General features: G+C 38.4%; 1 protein-coding gene across 1 annotated transcript; it reads left to right on the top strand.

The window, feature by feature from the left end:
• The first annotated feature begins 684 nt into the window (after nt 1-684).
• bcl3 (BCL3 transcription coactivator) lies at nt 685-23,519 on the top strand. Its single transcript, XM_079837935.1, has 9 exons — nt 685-1,621; nt 3,005-3,155; nt 13,208-13,316; nt 18,749-18,956; nt 19,582-19,670; nt 19,822-19,899; nt 20,175-20,342; nt 21,716-21,782; nt 21,877-23,519. Exons 1-9 carry the CDS (start codon nt 1,066-1,068, stop codon nt 22,395-22,397), a joined length of 1,947 nt encoding a protein of 648 aa, XP_079694061.1. The 5' UTR covers nt 685-1,065; the 3' UTR covers nt 22,398-23,519.
• Nucleotides 23,520-23,709: the final 190 nt, after the last annotated feature.

Genomic DNA, 23,709 nt, shown 5'->3' with positions numbered 1-23,709 from the left:
ATGTGAAAGCCAGTAATTTGTTGTTTTCATCGATATGAGTCATAAATCTAATCTCTAGTCTAATGTAAGAAAAGGTCCCTATCATATCAGTTCAGTCAGTCACTAATGATCCGCTGACCCAATGTGAATTTGGTCAAAAAGGCAACAGGAAGACAAGAGGTCGAGCCTGGCAGGTTTCCCGACAACAGCTGTGAGGGAGATCCCCGCCGGAGATCCAGCCCGCTCCCTACCAGGCACGACAGGGTGAAAAAAAGAAGACAAAGGTGTAATTCGACTAAAAGGAAAGCAAAACTGCACACCTGTTATTCAACAGCTCAGGACACATTCAGCTGCACTGAGAGATGAAAACACACAGGCTAGGTTCGAACGATAGGTTCAATAGCCAGAAAAGAAAACACGCCAAGCACCGTCATCTAACAACAAAACCGAAACCGATTCCTAGACACATTTGATCTTATGCGACGTATAAAAGTGATAATAATGCTAAATACAAAGTAGCCTACTAATAAACAGGCTACTAGTTTTGATCTCAACTGCACAAACCTTCAGCAGAGCGTTTAATTGTTTCACAAATGGGTGGCCGTGGCTTGCGAACGATTCAGTTATAGCTGAAAGGGAAAACCCCAGTTCACAAACCCACCTACTTCCTAATTTGAGTGAATGAGAGGGAGACTCTGTGAATTCAGTTCAGACCATAGAGACATCGAGCAGCACAGCGCAGAGGTTATCATCAAGACTGCAGCGCGTGATCAATAATAGCCTAATAATAATAATGCACATGACATATTGTCATTGCCCTAAAACTGCATTATTTTAATTGCATGTGCAATTATTTAAGATGTTTATTCAGATCTATTTTTTTAACTAAACATTTAAAAGAAAACTGCATATGCGAAGATATGCATTTAAGTGCTTCATCTTGAGCAAAGTGTATGTAAGTAGGCTATGTTGTTTAATCTAGGCAGCAAGAGGTGATAGTCATCTTGGGACCGAGTCAAGTTAGTCATATTGACATAATGTTAATAAAAGGATTCGTCTAGGACCCATATCGCCTACCTGAGGACAATGACCATGAGCGGCAGTAATCACACTGTGCCATCTGTGCCACTGGATCTTACCAACAAAACCAGAGAGCGTGGGAGCAGCGCGCAGACGGGAGACCAAGGTCGCCCTAAACATACTCCAGAAAGACAGGTGAAACCGGCGCACAAGTGCTGCAATGGACACGGAATTCTTCCTGCTGAACCACGGGACAGTTGTGATGGATCAGTTTCGCAGACGTCTCATACAGACGATGGGGATGACAGAGGAAACAGGACGCGCGAGGGTCCCAAACAAACCCGAACTATAACCCCTAGCGTGAGGGGCAACAATCAGACGGACACTGCAGGGAAGCCGGCAGATTCCTCTTTTTACAAGCTTCCGATAAGGAAACGTCCTTTCCCTCTGGATGTGGATCATGATACCAGTGGTCCAAGAACTATTCCAAATAGCCCGGGTGCAGAGTTAAAGCACTCTGAAGGGGGTCGAATACTCACAGATGCACCGCGGATATTCAATGCAATTCCTAATATCCAGAGCGTTAATGACCCTCAGTTCGTGCAACACGTAACACCATATCGTAAGTTTACAATATGTTTATTTTTATTGATCACTCACTTTATATTTTAAGCGCAAACTTGGATGTCTTCGCGCAATTAAGCTGGTTCGTAATTGATGTGTCATTTTGAAAGTATGTGTCTGTTTGTGTGGAACTCGTGCGTCCGTAATATGATTGCGCAGTCATGGTCAGTCCAGTCAGCGAACCACAGAGTCAACCCGAAACCATCGAGCTAATCAGCAGGATGTTTGGTTCAGCAGCTTTCAAAACGTGTCAGTGGGTTAACACATGTAGGTTAAACCGAGGAGTAGCCAAATACATAATGTTTTTCCCCCCAGTGTAACATGTCCTTGTAGGCCTTTTACTTATCAAATTAAACATACACTCAAAAAAAAAATGCTGGGTTAAAAACAACCCACGTTGGGTTGATAATGGACTAACCCAGTGAATGGGTTGTTGTAACCCAATGAATGGGGAGTTTTAAACCAGCAATTGGGTTGTTTTAACCCAGTGGTTGGGTTAATTGTTTGCTTAAAACAACCCAATTGCTGGGTTAAAACATCCCAATTGCTGGGTTAGTCCATTGTCAACCCAACTTGGGTTTTTAACCCAGCATTTTTTTAGAGTGTAAGGTGAATTCAGTGTGATTGGGACACCTTTTCCAAGTCATCTCAATTGCAAAAAGTGTCCCAATCACCCTGAATTCACCCGTATACATTATAAATTATGTGCATAAATGTATGTCAATGAAATAACCTGTCCCACACCTTCCCCATATCATTAGTCATGTTATTTCTGTTTTGTTTTTTAAAGTTAATAAAAAGCTTATGTGCTGTTATATGTGTGATGTTGTATAACTTCACAGCTCAGATTTAAATCTAGATGGTGTCAGGTGGTAGCCATATGATAACCCCTTTAGCTAATTTCTAATTAGTTTAACTGACAGTGTTACATCCTACCTACTTTTACACCATCTCTCGGCCTCCTTTATACAGATAATATTATACATACAAATAAAAATCGACTTAATTATACTGAAAGCGTCACACATTGGCATGAATACATTATGGTTACTGGTCTATTTTATGGTCTTGATAGTGTGCTGTGCAGAACTATCTAATTTTGTCAAAAAGATCATCTAAACCAAATGTAGCCTATCTACACTGCAACTTTCCAAAAATTTTCTAAGCAAACATTTGTCCTTTTACTTCTTCTTAGTTGGTAAAATGTAAGGAAGTTGCGATGCAAAAAACTACTTTCTATACATAGCTACGGTCCATTTTTGATTATGGTCATTTACATTTTTGGAGTGCTGGCTAACTCTTCAATTAACTCTTTTTCATCAATGTTGGTTTGAGATGCATGGTTGTTTTGGTTAATATTAATATTTCTTCTTCTCTGAAGTTATACCAGGCCATCAAATTTTCCAGTGGCCTCGGCAATACATCAAATCCATTGCCATGCCGTTTCCCACTCTTTCGCCTCCGCTGGAGAGCGCAGATCAGCTGCTGGCAGATATTGCCGTGGCAACACGTCAGGATGAAGATGGTGACACGTGAGTCTTTAACCCTTTCATGAGGTCTCATTTTGTGGTATGACGCTGTATAAGAATTGATTAAAGGGATAGTTCACCCAAAAATGAAAATTACCCCATGATTTACTTACCCTCAAGCTCGAGTTATATAAAAAAAATGTCCTGGCTCTTCCAAGCATTGTAATGGCAGTTAATGGCAGCCCAAAAAAGTGTATCCATTATAAAAGTAATCCACACGGCTCCGGGAAGTTAATAAAGGCCTTTTGAAGCAAATCAATGAGTTTTGGTAAGAAAATTATCCACTTTTATCACATTTTAAAGTAAAATATCTAGCTTCCAGCAGACCGCCTTCCGTATTCAACTTACGAGAAAAAGCGCAATTGCCATAACGATGATGTCAGGCGTAGCATTTTGAACTGCGAGAGCCGTTACACTTCCTTCGTAAGTTGAATAAGACGGTCTGGCGTAAGCTAGATATTTTACTTAAAGTTTTAAATGGAGATTTTTCTTAAAGAAACCCATCAAGTTGCTTCAGAAGGCCTTTTTAACCCCCCGGAGCCATGTGATTACTTTTAGAATGGATGGATGCACTTTTTTGGGCTTCAAATTTTGGGCTGCCATTCACTGCCATTATAAAGCTTGGAAGAGGACATTTTTTAATATAACTCCGATTGTATTTGTCTGAAAGAAGAATGTCTTATACACCTACGATGGCTTGAGAGTGAGTGAGTAAATTATGGGATAATTTTCATTTTTGGGTAAACTATCCCTTTAAGATGAAACATCCCTCAAGATGGTCACAGGGCCATCATGCATTTCAAGATAGGATTTTCAGCAAGTAAAGAAGTAGATCAGACCATATATGATCATTTGTACTGTATATTTAAAGGCACAATATGTAATTTTCGCCGCTAGAGGTCGCTTATTCAAAACAAAGCTTGATAACTCCTTGATTTTGTGGAATCATGGGAGTTGTTTTCTTTACCTCTACAGTCGGTGGAAAAGAATCCAACGGGACTCGGCCCGAAATCATAGTCATGGATGAGCTAATGTATTAAAGATTTTTTAACGTTACTGTAGTATGAAGCAGGATGGGGCTGAAAGCCGTTGGAGCGGAACAAGGCCGCTGGAGTGATTGCTAATGAGAGACAAGCGCGACACATAGCTGGAGAGCAGTGGAGCTTTTATTACGCTGTTTTATCATATTAGGTACATTTGAGTGTGTTGAAAGTTATGTTATAATGCTACTCTGTGCGTTAATATGAGACACTTGTTGCACACTGCAGTAAACTAGATCAATATTACGCATGGTAAAACATGGTACTCACGGTTAATCAAGAAAATGAGATTTAAACAATAAGACTAACTGTGTTGAGCTATATAACAATGATTTGTTTTCTGTCGATGAATGTATCCAAACAGTTGCTCACCTGTTTAATAAAACACATAATATATTAAAGCGTCTTTGGTGTTTCCATGGTTTCTTCAAAATAGAACAGGAAATCGAGGGTAACGCGGGTATGACGTCATTGATAGGCGATGCATGGTCCTTGTCCTGGTTAAAATTGCTTATTTCTCTATATTTAAGCATTCTTGGAAATATTTGGAATAATGTATGTGCACAAGTCAACAAAACACAGTATATAACATTGTTCAGGTGGTTTCTGAATATTTTAATCCAAAAATCTTACATATTGTGCCTTTAAATAGTCAGATTCATTGTTAAGGTGCACATGGGTTTATTATTAGTATCTATAGGTAAATTATGAGGATCAGTGACATGTACTTTCTGTTTGCTTTTTGGGAATTCCAGATTGTCCTAGACATGCCACTCTGACTCTTGCTTAGTCATCTAGAACAAAAAGAAATATTCTGAAGTCATAGATCCATGGTGTTTAAGAATATGTAGACGCGCCTTCTGTTTATGTTGAATCACATAAGACAAGATTTTGGTAGGGAGTCATTGTGACCCCTGTTACCCAGTACATTTCATCACAGTTACACTTCCTGTTCAACAAGGTCACTGAGCCCACCAAAAATCATCTTATCTGATGATGATCAACACCAAAGAAAGAGATTCTCTGTTCTTTGTGTGTGAGCGAGAAAGGGAGACTGATTCTGGAGGAGGGTATGGCTTGTGGGTATGAGTATGAGTGATTTGAGAGAAACTGGTTTTCGCTATTTCACGTGCTGCTGTTTCAGGACTTAGTTTTATGAGTGTGGCTGGTCATAGGGATGCCAGAGATGAACATTCTGGCTCCCCCAGGCTTTGGCATAAACACAAATACATGTATGTGTTACTGTAATATCTGAACCTTCACTCAGTTTGAAATATAGTTTCTCGTGTGAGTGAAATGACACCTGGTGTCACGCAATATTGATATCAAGGTTTAGTCAGCAGCAGTTATTGCTGTCATTGCTGTGAGCTTTTAATGCTTAGTAAGCAAATGAAGCCGATTCCCTTTTTGATAAATGTGATATATGGAGCACTGCGTATTTTTACTAACAAGATATTTATTTGACTCATCCTGCATAGCTTCACAAAGCCTATCCCATATAGCTACTTAAAAGGATATTACACCCCCTCCCACCCCCCAAAAAAATATTCTGTTATAATTTACTCACCCTTTTGTCGTTCCAAACCCATTAAAGTGTGGTCACTTAAGTGAAATTTTATCAAAAAATGTTGGTCCACAGTCTATTGTCAATAGTGTATTGATGTATGAAGCACAACACACACAGAAATCACTTTAAAACAGTATGGTCAATACGGTGAATCCGTTGAACCCATTGCAAAATCTGCATTGGGAAATCTTTTGCCCTCACACAAAATTCCCGATTGCATACTGGAGATTCCTTTTGAAATGACTGGATTTTGCCAGGCGCTTTGTGTGTGTTCATGTGTTTTAAAGCAGTGTGGGCGGCAGTGGCTCAGTGGTTCATGTAGGTTGTCTACAAACCGGAAGGTTGGTGGTTCGATCCCCGGTTCCACCTGACCAAGTGCCGAGGTGTCCATGAGTAAGACACCTAACCCCAGCTGCTCCCGATGAGCTGGATGGCAGCCTTGCATGGCTGACACCGCTGTCGGTGTATGAATGGGTGAATGTGAGGCAATGTGTAAAGCTCTTTGGATGGCCATTGGTCTGTTAAAAGCACTATATAAATGCAGTCCATTTACCATTTAAAGGAGGCGTGGCTTTGAAGAGTGCTATTGCTAGCCGCTCTGAAATTGCCTACCCTACCTTTAAGCCATCCATGTATATAACTTCCTTCTTTCAGCCGAACACAAATGTTATATTAAATTACATTAAATAATATCCTGTTTTTTCCCAGCTTTGTAATTAATTGAATAGTGCCCGGTTTTTAAAGTTCCAACGTGTGTACAGCCGTTGCCTGGAAGCCAGTGATTATCATTTTGATTCAGAAGGCATTTATTAACCCACTGTATGGATTACTTTTATGATGAATGGATGCACTTTTTGGAGCTTCAAAAACACAAGCACTATTCAATGCCATTACAAAGCTGGAAAGAGCCAGGATATTATTTAATATATGAGAGAGGCCTGTAATTTTCATCATAGGTACAATTCAACTATGAGAGACAGAATGAGAAAAAAATCCAGAAAATTACATTGTCTGATTTTTAAAAAAATTATTTGCAAATTATGATGGGAAATAAGTATTTGGTCACCTACAAAAAAGCAAGATTTCTGGCTCTCACAGACCTGTAACTTCTTCTTTAGGAGGCTCCTCTGCTCCTCTCCACTCTTTACCTGTATTAATGGCACCTGTTTGAACTCGTTATCAGTATAAAAGACACCTGTCCACAACCTCAAACAGTCAGACTCCAAACTCCACTATGGCCAAGACCAAAGAGCTGTCGAAGTACACCAGAAACAAAATTGTAGACCTGCACCAGGCTGGGAAGACTGAATCTGCAATAGATAAGCAGCTTGATGTGAAGAAATCAACTGCGGGAGCAATTATTAGAAAATGGAAGACATACAAGACCACTGATAATATCCCTCGATCTGGGGCTCCACGCAAGATCTAACCCCGTGGGGTCAAAATGATCACAAGAACGGTGAGCAAAAATCTCAGAACCACACGGGGGGACCTAGTGAATGACCTGCAGAGAGCTGGGACCAAAGTAACAAAGGCTACCATCAGTAACACACTACGCCACCAGGGACTCTGAAGTTTGCTGGAGAGCATTTGGATGATCCAGAAGAGGATTGGGAGAATGTCATATGGTCAGATGAAACCGAAATATAACTTTTTGGTAAAAACTCAACTTGTCGTGTTTGGAGGAGAAAGAATGCTGAGTTGCATCCAAAGAACACCATACCTACTGTGAAGCATGGGGGTGGAAACATCATGCTTTGGGGCTGTTTTTCTGTAGAGGGACCAGGACGACTGATCCGTGTAAAGGAAAGAATGAATGAATGTATCGTGAGATTTTGAGTAAAAACCTCCTTCCCTCTGCAAGGGCATTGAAGATTAAACGTGGCTAGGTCTTTCAGCATGACAATGATCCCAAACACACCGCCCGGGCAACAAAGGAGTGGCTTCGTAAGAAGTATTTCAAGGTCCTGGAGTGGCCTAGCCAGTCTCCAGATCTTAACCCGATAGAAAATCTTTGGAGGGAGTTGAAAATCTGTGTTGCCCAGCGACAGCCCCAAAACATCACTGCTCTAGAGGAGATCTGCATGGAGGAATGGGCCAAACTACCAGCAACAGTGTGTAAAAACCTTGTGGAGACTTACAGAAAATGTTTTACTTCTGTCATTTCCAACAATGGGTATATAACAAAGTATTGAGATTAACTTTTGTTATTGACCAAATACTTATTTTCCACCATAATTTGCAAATAAATTCTTTAAAAATCAGACAATGGGATTTTCTGGATTTTTTTGTACCTATGATGAAAATGACAGGCCTCTCTCATCTTTTTAAGTGGGAGAACTTGCACAATTGGTGGCTGACTAAATACTTTTTTGCCCCACTGTAACTTTGAATGTGTTCGGCTGAAAGAAGAATATCCGTCATATAGACGGATGGCTTGAGGGTGAGTAAATGATGAACTATTCCTTTAAGGAAAGTTCATTAAAGAATCAGCGATTCCAGATTTAATCATTCTTTTGAGTCAAATCTTTTTAATGAATCGCTTGGTCCTGTCACAAAATCGTGAATCGTGAATCGGTCTCATTTTTTTCTATTCTCAAAGTTCAAATCACTGACTTGCTCCCTGGAAGAAGAATATCAGTGAATACTTAAATGTATAATAATAACTTAAATGTATGTTTGTTTCTTTCATAAAGATACAGAATTCTTGTCGTTCAAATGGTATAGCATGCCACTAGCAACACCAGTGTCATGGGTTAGATTCCCAAGAAATGCATGATAATATGTAATGTAGCACACAAGTCATATGGACCACATTTATGTTGCTTTTGTTTGTCATTGTAATTGCATGGAAAAGAGCCACCAGTGCAATTCTTCAGAATTTCTCAACAACAAAAAAAAAATGAATGTGTAAGTTTAAAATAACATGCAAACGATGAGGTGAACAGTTAGGGTGAACTGTTCTTGATAAAATGTTGTGGAGATTTTGTCTGGCTTTCTAATTGGTAAAATTTTTAACCACGTTTCTTCCCTGAACTGATACGCTGCTTACATTTTTAGCAAAGTTTTGGTTTCCAGTATATCCCTATTTCCTGGTTTCAGTCTACAGTATTGTTTGCATGTACATACTGTATGTCAATCATGCTATTAAATCAACTGCATGTACACAAACAGAAAAACAACATTCTCTATCTTTATTTTTCTCACACGCTGCCCTCCCCCTTGTCTGTACTCTGTCCTGGCTCTTGCGTCAAAGGGCGTCTCGTGCTCTCACCTTGTTTTTTTCTCAGCACTTCACAGACCCTCATTTTCGGGAAAGCCTGATGTGAGTGTGAGTCTGTTGTGTGACTGTGGTTTTTTCAGGTGTCTTTCTCTCTCTCTCTCGCTCTCTTTCATCTTTTTTTTCACTGCCTTGTATGTTTAAAATGAATGGGCTCAAAAACCCAAACATCCGCTCTTCACTTCCTCCTTTACCGCTTTTTCTCTGTTGCTTATCACTCTCTCTCTCCCCCTTTCTCTCTGTACTGTAAGCTTACATCCCTTTGCCATTTCTAATCTTCATACCCACTTTCTCCTCCTTCCTCCTCTTTTGTAGTCTGCACATTTGTATGAAGCACCATAAGATTGCATGACAGGTCATGCACACTTTAAAAGGATAGTTCACCCAAAAGTGAAAATTCTGTCATAATTTATTCACCCTTATGTAGTTTCAAACCTTATAACAGGCTTGTGACTTTCTTCATTCTGTGGAACACAAAAGAAGATATTTTGAAAAATGTCCATACAATGTAGGTCAACGGGGTCCAATGTATATTTTTGGACCCCATTGATTTTCATTATATGAACAAAAAACGTTTTCAAAATTTCTTCTTTTGTGGTTCATAGACTTGGAACGACACATTTATTTTTCTCCAACAGTAGTGTATGATTTTTATTCTCAGGGAATGTAGCATATTCTATGCATTAGAAGTCACTTTGGATAAAAGTGTCTGTCAGATGTATTGATGTAGATTTTTAGGTTGTATTTGATGTGAAGGCTGTTTTCAGCTCTCGTGGCTTTTCAGAGAAACATAGAGCCTTGACAAGGTTACTTTCACTCACCTTGCTTATAGGAATTTTATAGTCTCTTCTATACCTTTAAGAATTTTTTTATAAGAGTGGTTGCATGTATTTGGCTCAGGCTGTTTAGGTCTTAGACTCTGAGTTTGTTTGCTACAGCAGCAACAGTATGCTACATGGGATGTTAGAGGTTTGTGTTTCTGGGTTGTACAGGATGCCACACATGCGCCACTGCCCCGCCATAAGCCCTTCATCTCCTTCTGGTGATGTTCAGGTTCCTACGTCAGTCTCAGCCAGGGCCTTATCTGGGGCTGCGGTCTAACTAACTCTCAGTCACTTCCAGGAACCCAGAGAGTTTCATCTTTCGAAAAGAAAGAGAGAGAGAAACTAAATTCTGACCTGCAGTATAAGCGACAGCAAAACCAGTGATCATCACACAGACAGATATGTGACAAGAATATAAGATATATGGCCAACTAGTTTACAATATTATGTACATTAAATTATGTTTTCATTTGATGTGTTTATGATGGGTCTGTTTAGCCAAAACACAAAAGTTGGCTTTTCTTTGTCAGCCACAAAGTGACATAAAATATAAAGTATCTCTGACCAATTTAATGAAAGAATACCTGTTTGTTTGTTTGTTTGTTGTTGTTGTTGTTTTTGCTCTATGCATCAGGGGCCTTCAACCGTTTTCAGCCCAAGGACTCCTTGGTGAATATAGATGGAGGGTCTTTTGAATATTGTATAAAGTTGTATTTAAGCCTGATTTAACAGTAATATACCATTTGAATGTATTTACTCACTTTGTTATGATGTTTACATTGCAAGGCCATTAAAATAATCAATCCTTATTTTTTTATGGAATATTGCGGTGCTCTTTCTAAATAATTAATCCGTGCACATCATTATTCAATCAAAATCTTGCAGCGACATCTAATCTCTTCTCTTATGATGTGTTTACTGGCATGAGGGCAGGACAACCTGTCACCCACGAATCACAGAAATAGTAAACGGCAACCATCCAACGATCCAATTAATTCCCAATGGACAAAATCAAGTCCCGCCCTACATTTTTTGTTGTTCGAGAAGTCCCAGTAGAGAAAGCCATTGCAATTTCCGTTCCATGACAACTTTAAAGAGCCATGTGTTAATTTACTATTCCAGCACTTACTGCAAATGCAGTATATGTTGATTGTTGCACCTCTACTTGCAGTGTAAATGCAGAGCTGCTTATGGTCTTAGCCAACCCAACACTCCATCACAACTTTTCCATTCAGCTAGGTTCGTCATCCATAACTCCATCCAAGACAGCCAGCAACCTTGGAGTTGTGATTGATGATCAGTTGAACTTCACAGATCACATCGCTAGAACTGCCCAGTCCTGCAGATTTGCCTTATAGAACATTATGAGGATCAAGCCCTTCCTATCCGAGCATGCTACACAACTCCTTGTCCAAGCTCTTGTTCTATCCAGACTAGACTATTGTAATGCTCTCTTGGCAGGCCTTCCAGCATGCACTGTCAAACCTCTGCAACTGATCCAGAATGCTGCAGCAAGGGTGGCCTTTTTTTCTCTCCAAAAGTTAAGTTTGTAAGTTGATTTGGATAAAAGCGTCTGCTAAATGATTAAATGTAAATACTTCTGCCCATATTTGCCCTTTGCACCATGATGCAGGACTTGTCGTACTTGTTCTGTGTAAAAATTTCTCAAACCTGATAAAGACTCCTTGATCCAAAACAGGGTCTTGTCACAAGGGCTGAACACATGTCCCTGATGGCAGAACTGAAAAAGCATGAGATTTCCTGAAGTACGCTGACATTGAGCTCACTTACAGGAAAGGAGGCAAATAAAGAAAGAATTAAGCTACTAATAATCTCTTCTGCTTTCTTATCAAAACCAAGGAACAGGCAGTTCACTGAGGCGGGTCATAGCCTGACTCTTGTATTCATTTTGACTAGATCACTCTTCTCTTCCTCTATTTGTTTGATGCTTTATGGAGGACTTTTATTGTATGGTGACTATTGATCCAAACGAAAAGTCACACCTCAGTATGTCAGGTGGTATGAGGTGTGGCCATTTAAAACTGGCATTTCTTCACGTCACCTGTTCCAATACATGTTCTTATATACTTGTGCTTGTATAGTATTTGATTTCCTTCTCTTTGTTTATTTCCAAAATCTTGTCACAATGGAATAACCCACATGAGGCAATTGCAACAGCACATTATAGGACAATATTTACAATTATCATTAGGAATATGAATCAGCACTATAATTCAAATCATTTGCTTTCCCACTGTCTGTGTTCCGGCTTGATTCATCCCACAATGACTCAATATGCATGTCAAAAGACAATATAAACAATGAGAGTCCCTGTTCTTCTCGGTTCCCTTATTTCTATCTCTCTTTTTTTTCCCATCAGGGCCTGTTAACATTCTTGCCACATTCCCAAGAACTGGTTTATAGTTCATAATGCAAGAAATGAACATTCTACATTGATGTCTGCATTGATAACAAGCCTAAGTGTTAGTTGCTCTAAAAAGTGTTTTAAAATTATAATATCTTTTATCTTGATTACTTTTGCATATTTTGCAATGCTTCAGATATTTGGTTTATAATATTCTACGGCCTTATATGTTGTTGCATTCTGCGCATTGTATTGATTCCACTGTTTTAATATTGTTAATTAATTGCTATGTAAATGGAGCATTTTGTGTTGTGAATATATCGTGCTTGTGTTTTAAGTCAGTGCAAGGTTATTCTTTGTAAATTTCTCAGGGCTTCATGGGAAGTTCTGCTAGAGGAGTCTGAAAAGCACAGAAAGCCCCTAATGCAACAGTAAATATAATGATAATTAGTATTCAAAACAGAAAGAACGGTGCCATTGTCCCTGAGGGCAGGAAGTGACTTCAAACCAAAGTAGCTGTTACTGGAAGCAGATTTAGAAGAGAAAAAAAATCATTTAAAACATTTCATGAAGAGTCCCTCTCTCTTTCTCACACACTGTTTTCTTCCTGTTCCCAAACTTTGACTTCTACACTCTCACCTCTGAGAGGTTTTCTGTGAAATGATATGGAGATAAGCATTTCCCTGTACTCACCAACAGTGGTTGCATTAAAGCCACTGTGTACAAGATGAGTCATACATATGATTGTTTCACAAAACCTTTAGTCCACCAGGTGAAGTGTCATTCAGTCAACCTTTTGAACTTGTTGAGTTGTGCAGGCCATTAAAAAGACAGTCAACCCCGTATTGTTAAAAGAAATGCATCACAATACATTTTAATGTTACTAGTTTTGTTTGTGTGGTTTAATGCTAATGCATTTACATGACTATGCTCCTTTTGCAGTGTTTAGGTGAATAATGCATGTGTGTATTATTTGCAGACCTCTTCACATTGCTGTGGTCAAGGAGAACATCCAACTGGTCAATTGGCTTATTGAAATATTTCGACGGGCACACAAAGACCTGGACATTTTCAATACCCTACGACAGGTACGTGTATACAAACACAGCAAAAAAGGCAGCATTTTACAATAAGGTTTAATTTGTTAAAGGGATAGTTCATCCAAATATGAAAATTCTACCATCATGTACTCACCCTTAAGTTTCACCAAACCTGCTTTCTTCTGCTGAAACCAAAAGAAGATATTTTGAAGAATGTCGGTAGCCAAACAGTTGATGGGCCCCGTTGACTTCCATAGTATTTTTTTCATACTATGGAAGTCAATGGGGCCCATCAACAGTTTGGTTACAAATATTCTTCAAAATATCGTCTTTTGTGTTCAGCAGAAGAAAGAAATTCATACAGGCTTGGAACAACTTGATATGGAAGCCGGTTTCTATCATGGAATAAAAAAAAAAAAGGTAATTGCGACTTTTTATCTCACAATTCTGACTGAATTGTGAGTATAAATCTTGAAATTGGAACTTTTTTTCTCAGAATTGCATGATATAAAGTCGCAATTGAGAGTTATAAAGTTAGAATTGTGTGATATAAAGTCGCAGTTGAGAGTTATAAAGTCAGAATTGCGAGATATAAACTTAGATATAAACTATTTAATAACTTAATTATGTTTATATCTCACAATTCAGACTTTTTTCTCACAATAGCGACTTTATATCATGCAGTTCTGAGAAAAAAAGTGAAAGTTGCAATTTTCTTTAAAAAAAATTTGAATAAATTTTTGGGTGAACTAACCCTTTAATTATTCAAATTATTATATTGTTATTGATAAGGTAAATATTAATATAATTGTTAATACAATAAAATAATTGAAACATTTAAATTATATAATAATGCAAAAAGTATTTAATACTTAATTAGAACATTTAAAAATACATAAAATCAAGAAATCAAAAATTTAATTTTTCTTCTTAATAATTTTTTTTTCTGTTTATAAAAACCAGCAGCTTTGTCACAATTATAGCAGAAATACTGGAGGAAATATTATTGTAATATTGTAATTGGAAAACAAAATTGTATTGTTCGGATTGAATAGGTCTTTACAGCAGGGTGTAGAAGGAAAGGGAATTAATTTGAGTGATTGTTGGATTAGGGTTTAATACACAAAGAACACCGGGCTAGTTAAACCTGAATTCTTGTCCCTGTGGGGCATGTTGGTTAACTGTAATTTCCACAAATGTGTTCTTTACTGTTACGTGATACACTTAGCTTAGGTTTAAACAGAAGAGGAAATTACTCCTAGGGCACTGTTGTTCTCAGGCAGTGCCACCGTACTGTTTGTGGTTATTCGAGCACCTTCAGAAGTCACTGGCCTGCCCACTTGCGTGCTCACCACATGTCCACCACAACACATGCAACCTGTGTGCTCTGCTTCATCTTGCTCCCATGTGTCAGCAGCATTGTGAGCGCACAAACCTGTCAGACTGTTCCCAGGCGTTCACCTCCTGCTCTTCTCCTTTTCTGTTTGCATTAACCCTTACTTCCACCACTGTCACTCAGCAACATTATCAATTACTGCTATTGCATGTCTAGCCAGACCTCAAAAATCACCTCAAATTCATGTTTAGGTTTCACTTGACGTACAGACGCACTCTTTCACACACACAAACACGAATGCTTGTACATTCACAGGCAGCCGGCAGTTACCAGAATCTGCGCACGTCTTAGCCGCGGGCTGAAACGTGTTTCTGTCAGATTGTTGAGGTTAACTTTTGTGTTATATCCTGTGTACAATTCTTATTTCCCCAGAAATGTGAACCGAACATTAGCATGTCTTTGAAGCTTAGATGGAGTTTTGAGTAACTTTTGTTGCAGCATTTGTTGAAAATTACTGTTTTGGTGTTTCTAAATCCAAGATTAGTGAGTGAATACAATTAATGATGTGATATTATAATGGCCGGTAGACACACAGCTGACTGGTACGGTACCAAGGAAAGTGTTACTACAGCTATCATTATTACTACCACCAGATATTGTACATGCTAGACTGACTTCTATCGCCATAGTTCCGCTCCTCACTTTTGTCAGTCTTGTCCTCCCACATGTCTGTCATGACCAACACTCACTGACACTGACATTTGAAATGCACATGAGAAGAAGCATGCTGTGTGTGTGTGTGTGTGTGTGTGTGTGTGCACATGACAAATGTGTTTTGCGTATTATCAGTCAAGCAAGACTGCAGCTGATGAGCTGTTTGCATGGCCTGTCAGTGAATTCAGTTTACAGGAGTGTGTATGGTTTTATACCAGTATGAGTGTATGTGCAAACACAGTTAAAGTGGCTGCTCTATGCATCTGAACTTAAGTATCCTCATTCCGAGAAGTCACATGACCCCCCCTCACACCCTGGGTTGTTTCTCAACATACCTTGTGTTGAGGTTTGCAGGGTATTAAAAGGGACTTTCCCTTTCGCTCTCTCTCTCTCTCTCTCTCTCTCTCTCTCTCTCTCTCTCTCTCTCTCTCTCTCTCTCTCTCTCTCTCTCTCTCTCTCTCTCTCTCTCTCTCTCTCTCTGCACTCTTGTAACATTCTTATCTTTTCCTCCTCTGAATTATAAAACTTTCTGCTTTTACTACGAGTAAGAGACCCTTAGATATCAAAAAGAATGAAGCATAAGTTAATTATGCATAGCTATAGTAGCATTAATTTCAAGCATAAATCATATAATCTTATAATAGTGCCTGTTACTTCCTTAATGCATGTACCTGGTCTTATTGTGAATGCTTTGTTGGTTCATGTCACTCCAAAAGAATACCTTCTATTTTTAATGTCAAAACATGCTCCTGTCAACTTATGTAATTTAATGTGAATATTAAACAATAGCCAAATAGCTACCTTGCTTAGCTTGATCACACCACTCCATTGAGGGGTTTTAGCGGGATTTTGGGCACTTTTCCGATGATCAGGTTGGGGGACCAGATAGTTAAACAAAGCTGAACACCAACTATGCCAGGCTGGGAGACCAGCTAAGACCAGCAATTTTAGGCTGGTTTAAGTGGAATCTTTCATGTATTTAGCATTATTTTACCTTTACAAATTTACCTTGCTGAAAATAACCCCAACTAAAACCTAAATAATAAAGCCTACATTATTGTGCTGGTCTTGGCTGGTTTCTCGGCCTGGTCAGACTGGCCGGTTTCAGAGGGGTTTGGGGCCATTTTGAGATGGTCAGCCTGGGGGACCAGGCAACCGATTATCCTAAAACCAGCTGAACACCAGCTTGGCCGGGCTGGGAGACCAGCTTATACCGCATAATACTGGCAAACCACCTTATGCTGGTTTACCCTGGATTTTTCAGGTATTTAGCATTAAGATCTGGCTCCAATGCAAGACCCCCTTTTGCAATTCCCCATGGAAAATATAAAATTCATCTTTTTGTTGCATGCATTGAGTGCACTGTTTTTTCTTGTCTGTGTGTTTTTGTTTCAGCCTAGTCATCAATGCTAAATCATGTAAGATTTAGTTTCAGTTCGCTAGAGTGTGTTTTTGGCTCATGTATGTGTCATGAGTCTTCCCCTCAATCACTTTCCTTATTCATCCAACATCCCTCTTTTTCATTCTTTTTTTCTTTTCTGTTTACACACAGGAATGTGAATCTAAGGACTCACTGCAGGGGAGAGGAAAGGGATTTTCCCTCTCTTATCCATCTCTTCCCTTCATCGCTCCCTTTGCTCGATCATTTCCGGCTCCTCCTTTCCCTTTCTCTGTCTCTCTCGTCCCTCCTTTTCTCCCCTCCTGCTCTTCCAAGGACTTACAGTTTCTCTTTAAAATTGTATTGGTGGTTTATTGGTCAGTAATTGCAGGTTCATTGGAATTGTAAAATGAGAAAGGTACTATCGCACTAAAATTTCTCTTCTCAATTTAATGTGACGTCCTTTCTTATACAGTTTCCTGTTTCAGGGCTTGCCTAAAGAGGATGTGAGTGTTTTATCCATCCCTGTTCCTAAGTTAGATTTGTAGTGATTGATCTGAGCACAGAAAAACCCATCAAATTTTACGTGTGTGGTAACATCTTTTAGCACATACACACAAAACTCGAGTGTGTGATGCTCGGTGAGTCAGACAGGATTCAGGGAAATAGGAGAGTTGTTTTCATAGGAAGGCAGGGCTAAAGGCATTGTGACACCAGAGGAATTTCTGTCTTCATTCTCGCTGTACTTTTTTTCTTCTGTGCCTTCCTGGAACATCCTCCCTCCAGTGACACAATCCCCCTCACCCCCCCACGGCTAGCCAGGAACCAACTTTACCTCCTAGCAAGTCTGAACTGATGCTAATCTTTAGCGGGTATCATTATAAACCACAAACCTCTCTTTATCTTTCTTTCAATCTTCCTGTCTGTCAGCAAAACACACACACGATAGATCATTTAACTTACTATGCAGTTTTAGCCCCCTATATTAGCAAAAATGCTAACCTTCAATGGATATATGACTTTATTGCATGTCTGAATGCCAGATTGGATATTTATATTTTCAAGAACTGTCAAGTGACTCGTGTAATACTTTATGTTTGCTTCCTTCGCCTGAGGTATATACTTACATTGAAGGAACTAGTGCTGTGTGTTGTCATCTTGTCGTGAAGCCTTTTTCTTTTTATTGTTTAACTGCTTTCAACAATGCTAGTTCTGTAGAAATTTACCTCAGGTGAAGGAAATGAAAATGACTTGTAACATTTCACTCATGCGGACACACCAAGCAGACACACAAACTTTGGCTTGTAACAGTCATGTCAGTTAATTTAATGTTAAATTTAAATAATTATTTTATATTTTTCTATACATTTTTCACTCTACTTTAATCAGTTTATAGTACACCAATCATAGACATTGTAATCAAATATGGCCAATCAAATTCGGGCTTTGCTATTCACAGATGTTGAATGGGAATTCCAATAGTTTTACGCTAGAAAGGTTAAAAGACTGGCAGTAATATCCAGTGATGCAAACTATTATATGAAAATATAGGCAATCATTTATGAGATTCATGCATTCCATTATTGAAGTGACAAGAAAGGAAACATTAACAAATCCGCTTTTAGCATATTTGCATACGATAAAGAGTGGATATGTGCATATTTAATCCAGAATATTGTCATGTTTACGCCCTTAGTAGTAGTTTGTTTGCGTGTTAGATAAGTTACTGTATAGCTGTTCACAAAGGGGCGTTAGCCCTGTTTTATCTCATTTATTATCTCATCAGATCTGTGGAACTGACCTTTAACCTGTTAGACAAGTTCCAGGTTAGCAGCTACGGTTACAGGAATCCACACCAGGATATGACTCAACCTATTAGCCCAAATAAACCTGAACACCTTATCAGACATCAGAGTGGTAGATTTTTGTGATACACTGCTTAAATATTGACATGCAAGAAGAGTTGTGAGAGCTTTGATCATTTGGTCTAAATATAACCTTAAATATACTGTGGATTTGATTAAACTCTCTTTCTCCCTTTCACTCTCTCAGACACCATTGCACTTGGCTGTAATCACCCATCAGCCTATTCTGGTGAAAGCTTTGCTGGATGCAGGATCTGACCCTGGTGCTCTGGACCGCAATGGACAGACAGCGCTGCACTTGTGCTGCGAGCACACAGATGTGAACTGCCTCTTTGTCATCATTAGACACTACCCCCAAAACTCTTCCAACCACCTTGAGATCAGGAACTATGAGGGTGAGTGCTGGACCTACATCTAGATGGGTATATTTATTGAATTACACACACATATTTTTTTGTAGCACAATTGGTCTCAGGGAAATGTTGTTTCATAATTAGATTAAGCTCCACCCCTTAAAAGACTCCAGACAGAAAAAGAGCTGCTGGTCATAGAATTTCCTGCATGAATGTAAGATTACATTGTTTTAGAAAATTTTTGCTCATCAGGAAGGAGGGTATATCGCCATCTAGCTTTATTTGTGGATTCTGACACAATAATTCCCTCTTGTAAGAGTACAATACTCAGATAATAACTACTTATGTACTACTTAAGAATGTTTTTTATTTTTTTAAGTATGCTAACTAAACAGTTTTATTTTATTTCATTTGAGAATATTTTATGTTATTTCAGAGTTTCAGAGGATTATCATTTGTCCTAAACAGCCTTATTGGCTTATTTGGTATTGGCTTCATTCATGTGTAAGAAATGTAAGATGAGACATTTCCTGTTGCTGTCATGATTCAAAAAGTCCCTAGAAACACAGAGAGGACATGTTTTGTTTGTGTATTGTTGAAACAGGCCCAAACTCGCTCCATTGGGTCATTCAGTTTACTGCATGAATATTTTGTTGTTTAATTTAAGGTCTGACGCCTCTCCACCTGGCTGTGCAGAGAGGAGATAAAACATTGACAAGACTCTTGTTGGAGAGCGGAGCTGAAATTAACGCTGGGGTCAGTGAATTAGTTGTCATTTACACTACTTTTATGCTTTCGATGTGATACTATCTCTGCAGTATCTGTGCAATTAGTTGTGTATTATGATCTCAATGGTTTATTGCACACGCTATTTGTTTATTGTGTCTCTTTTCCTCTTTAATCACAGGATAATAAAAGTGGTCGCAGTGCACTGATTCATGCTGTAGAAAACAACTCTACTGACATGGTCATCTTGCTGATCGAGGTGTGTGTGCAGTTTTCTGTTGAGTTTTTTCACACTTCACACGTCAAATCCAATGAGTCAGCTGTTCAGCTGATCATTTTCCTGATCATCACTTTTGTCTGTTCCTTTCATTTCTATCTTTTACTTCTCTGTTGGGGAGCACAAGAAAGAACATGTATTACTATGACACTGAAATCTTTAACTAGTATTCATTATTACTCAGTGTTTGTCTGAGTGTGGATGAGAAGCAGTTATTAGTGTTCACAATGTCTTTTTCTGTGTGCTGTTTCTTTCAGAGTGGGTGTGATGTGAATGCACAGTCTTATAGTGGGAACACAGCCTTACACATCGCCTGTGGCAGAGGTCAGATAGAGATTGTCAGGGTCTTGCTGAAGAACGGAGCTGACAGCAGTCTTAAAAACAACCACAATGACACCGCAATCATGGTAGCAAAAAACAAAAAGGTAAGAACTGAAAGGATGGCAGTAGTGCATTTGAAAACATGTGCTGTATGTTTATAACTCTTTCCTAGTTATGTATTTATTGACCAAATAAAGTGTTTTTCCCCTATTTATCAACATCATATTTTGAAATAAATTAGAAAAAGCCAGTAAAATATAAATGTAGTATGTGAACACTGCCAACAAGTGGCGATTCACAAAACCTTCATTGCTCAGTTGATTTGCATATGAAACATACATACACCTTAATTACTAGTCAGACGTATCACCAAAGATGAATTATAGTTATATGAAGCCCCATGCAGACCATTTCTTGTAAAAAATAAAAACAAAAAACAAAATAACATTTCATATTGCAACTTGTGATTTAAATTGTGATTTAAAATCTCTGAATTTTAAAGGGATAGTTCACCCAAAAATGAAAATTACCCCATGATTTACTGACCCTCAAGCCATCCTCAGTGTATATGACATTTGTCTTTCAGACAATTACATTCGGAGATATATAAAAAAATGTCCTGGCTAATCCAAGCATTATAATGGCAGCCCAAAATTTGAAGGCCAAAAAAGGCCTTGAAGGCCATTCTAAAAGTAATCACACGGCTCCAGGAGGTTAGTAAAGGCCTTCTGAAGCAAAGCGATGCGTTTGTGTAAGAAAAATATCCATATTTAAAACCTTATAAATGATGATGATGATGATAATAAAATATCTAGCTGCCGCCAGACTGCCTTCTGTATAGCGCAAGCATTTGAACTGCGGGAGGCGTTACACTTTCTGCATAAACTGAATACAAAAGGCGGTCAGCCGGAAGCTAGATATTTTACTTTATAAAGTTTTAAATATGGATTTATTTCTTACACAAACCCATTGAGTCGCCTCAGAAGGCTTTTATTAACCCTCCTGAGCTGTGTGGATTACTTTTATAATGGATGGATGCACTTTTTTGGCCTTACATTTTTGGGCTGCCATTTACTGCCGTTATTCAGCTTGGATAAGCCTCAAATAACACTGTTTCTATTATCAAAGTTCAAATCACTGACCTGCTCCCTGGATCCATCTATTTCTCATAATTATAACATTAAATCCTTAAATCGATGCTTAAATTGCAAGTTTATATTACTAATGGGATGAATAACATTTATCATGTCTTTACTTCACTTTGTCACACATTCAAGCTCTATTCATCTGTCAAATTCAATGCTACATTAGCTTTAGTCTTGTTTCCTGTGTAATTCCACTTCAGGCCTCTCAAGTTAAAGGTCTCTGAAGTAGAAAAAAAACAACAACAACAACATTGGCCCCATAATCCATCCATGTGTGTCCACATAGCTTCTGTAACTCATCTAAACAAGTATTTATGTGGTTTTGTCTTAAGGTGTCTGATGTGTTGCGGGGGAGGGGCACTCGCAGCTGCAATGGGAAAACGCTACATAGCAGTAATGGTAAGAGTCGCTCTGAAATTACAAGAGTGAAATTATCTCTAACCACCTCAAGTAGGCCATTTAAAGTTTTTTGTCTTTTCTTCCCCCTGTTTAGGCTCTCTGTCCCCTGGCAGCTCCAACCATTCTCTCCGGAGGACTCCCACTTTTCAGCGCAGTACGTCACATTCTCCTGTGACTCCAAATTTACCACGAAGTCAGTCAGTGGAGAGCATTTCAGAACGTCAATCACCGATGAACAGCAATGATAAAACTCTTCTGCAAATGTTGCCTCGGACACACCATAATATAGCAGTAGACAACAGGGTAGGCTATGGAATGGCACTCCATCCTTTCCAATATCTGTCACCGTCTGGGTATGACCAAATGAAGCCCACTGTCTCTCACATCCAGAGAAGGACTCTAATCACCTCCCCTCTTTACTATCCCCCTGGTATTCAAAGACCTCCATATTACTCAGATGCACAGATAATCTTACTTCCCAGTATCCCTGTGCCAGTCACATATGGCTCTCCCTCACAGGGTGCCATTAACCAATCACGGCCATCCAGTCGCAGCAGTGACCAGTCAGACATGTCTACTGTGAGTGTAAACAGTGAAGAAAAAGGTGTGAGTTGATAGTTCACCCAAAAATGAAAACCTGTTTGAATATATGTAATAACCAAATGGCTTTGGTGACCATAGACTTCCATTGACCCCAAAATAAAAACATTGAACGTTCAACATGAGGGTAAGTAAATTATGATTTTTGGGTGAAATGATTGCTTTCAGTGGTGTTTGAATATTATTTATGTTTAGATAACATGATAACATAACTGACTGATTTCTACAGCATGTATATATTTCTAAACATTTTTCAAATCTTTTCAATTTTTTAAAAGTTGATTCTGATGAAAACTAATAACATGTAACTGTGTATTTGTGTTACCAAGTGTTTAGCTATGTAATTGAAATTATTATGGTGATTTTTAAAGTATTTTAAATAGCTATGATATTTATACTTCAATAGCAAGACAGCAGAATTATCTTCTAAATTATCTTCTATTTTTTCCTGTTTTCATTTGTGGTCTTCTTTTGTTTACCATGGAGTCTGTTTATTTATTGACAACATTTTGGTTTTACCATGTTCAGATTTTCTGAACATTTTTGGTTCAGAAATTTTTTTATTGTCAATAATTGTATTTCACACAATGAGGCCCTCAAAAGGGTATTATTCGGGTACACACATGACAGCCAATATCAACCAAGTACAATGCCTACGTCAGGATAGATTTATCTACAACCAACATTGTTAATATTGTCAAAGTTAGCATTTTGATATTGAGATATTGTTTATGTGCATGTTGATAATGCCATGTAAACCTACATTGTGACTCGTGCCACTTTTATTTTAGTGTAAATCTTTGAATGGCAGCTTGAAATCTCTGTCTGATGAAGTTCGGTGACAAATTATAAGTTTTGACTCACTGTCCAGTGGCTTAAAATGGATAATCCTGTAAAAAGCCAGTGTGGAGAAAAGGTAATTGTGGTAAATGGAGAATTAAAACCATTGCCAGAATGTTTAGAAACTGTGATTAAAACGATAACGACATGAATTACCATAAAGGTACTTAATGGTGATATTGCTGACATTTATGTGAATGTATAAATTGTGATTTTCATATGAATGTGTGATTAGAAGTGCAGCAATATAAAGTAAAATAGTTTACTTTGAATAAAAAATACATATTTTTTTATACATATATGTGTTTTCCATGACTAATATTTGCATAATACAGTAGCCATATGATTATTTTAACAACATTAAGCACTTATGAAACAACAAAGACATTTTTTTAATGCTTTTCTTTTGTTAAATGAAGGTCTTAATCTGTTTTACTACTTTTTCTACTTTGTGTGTAGCTATATATGTATTTATTTATTCACGTTT

The sequence above is a fragment of the Gobio gobio genome, assembly GCF_949357685.1.
Source record: "Gobio gobio genome assembly, chromosome: 15".
NCBI lineage: Eukaryota > Metazoa > Chordata > Actinopteri > Cypriniformes > Gobionidae > Gobio > Gobio gobio.
Note: the sequence above shows the minus strand (reverse complement) of the source record. Positions and strands in the feature narration are given on the sequence as shown.

Bases quoted from the DNA above. Each gene is read 5' to 3' on its own strand.
- bcl3 (XM_079837935.1), top strand. From the start codon at position 1,066: ATGACCATGAGCGGCAGTAATCACACTGTGCCATCTGTGCCACTGGAT. The intron at 20,343-21,715 runs GTAAGAACTGAA...TTTTGTCTTAAG, and splicing joins TGGTAGCAAAAAACAAAAAG to GTGTCTGATGTGTTGCGGGG. The intron at 21,783-21,876 runs GTAAGAGTCGCT...CCCCCTGTTTAG, and splicing joins AACGCTACATAGCAGTAATG to GCTCTCTGTCCCCTGGCAGC.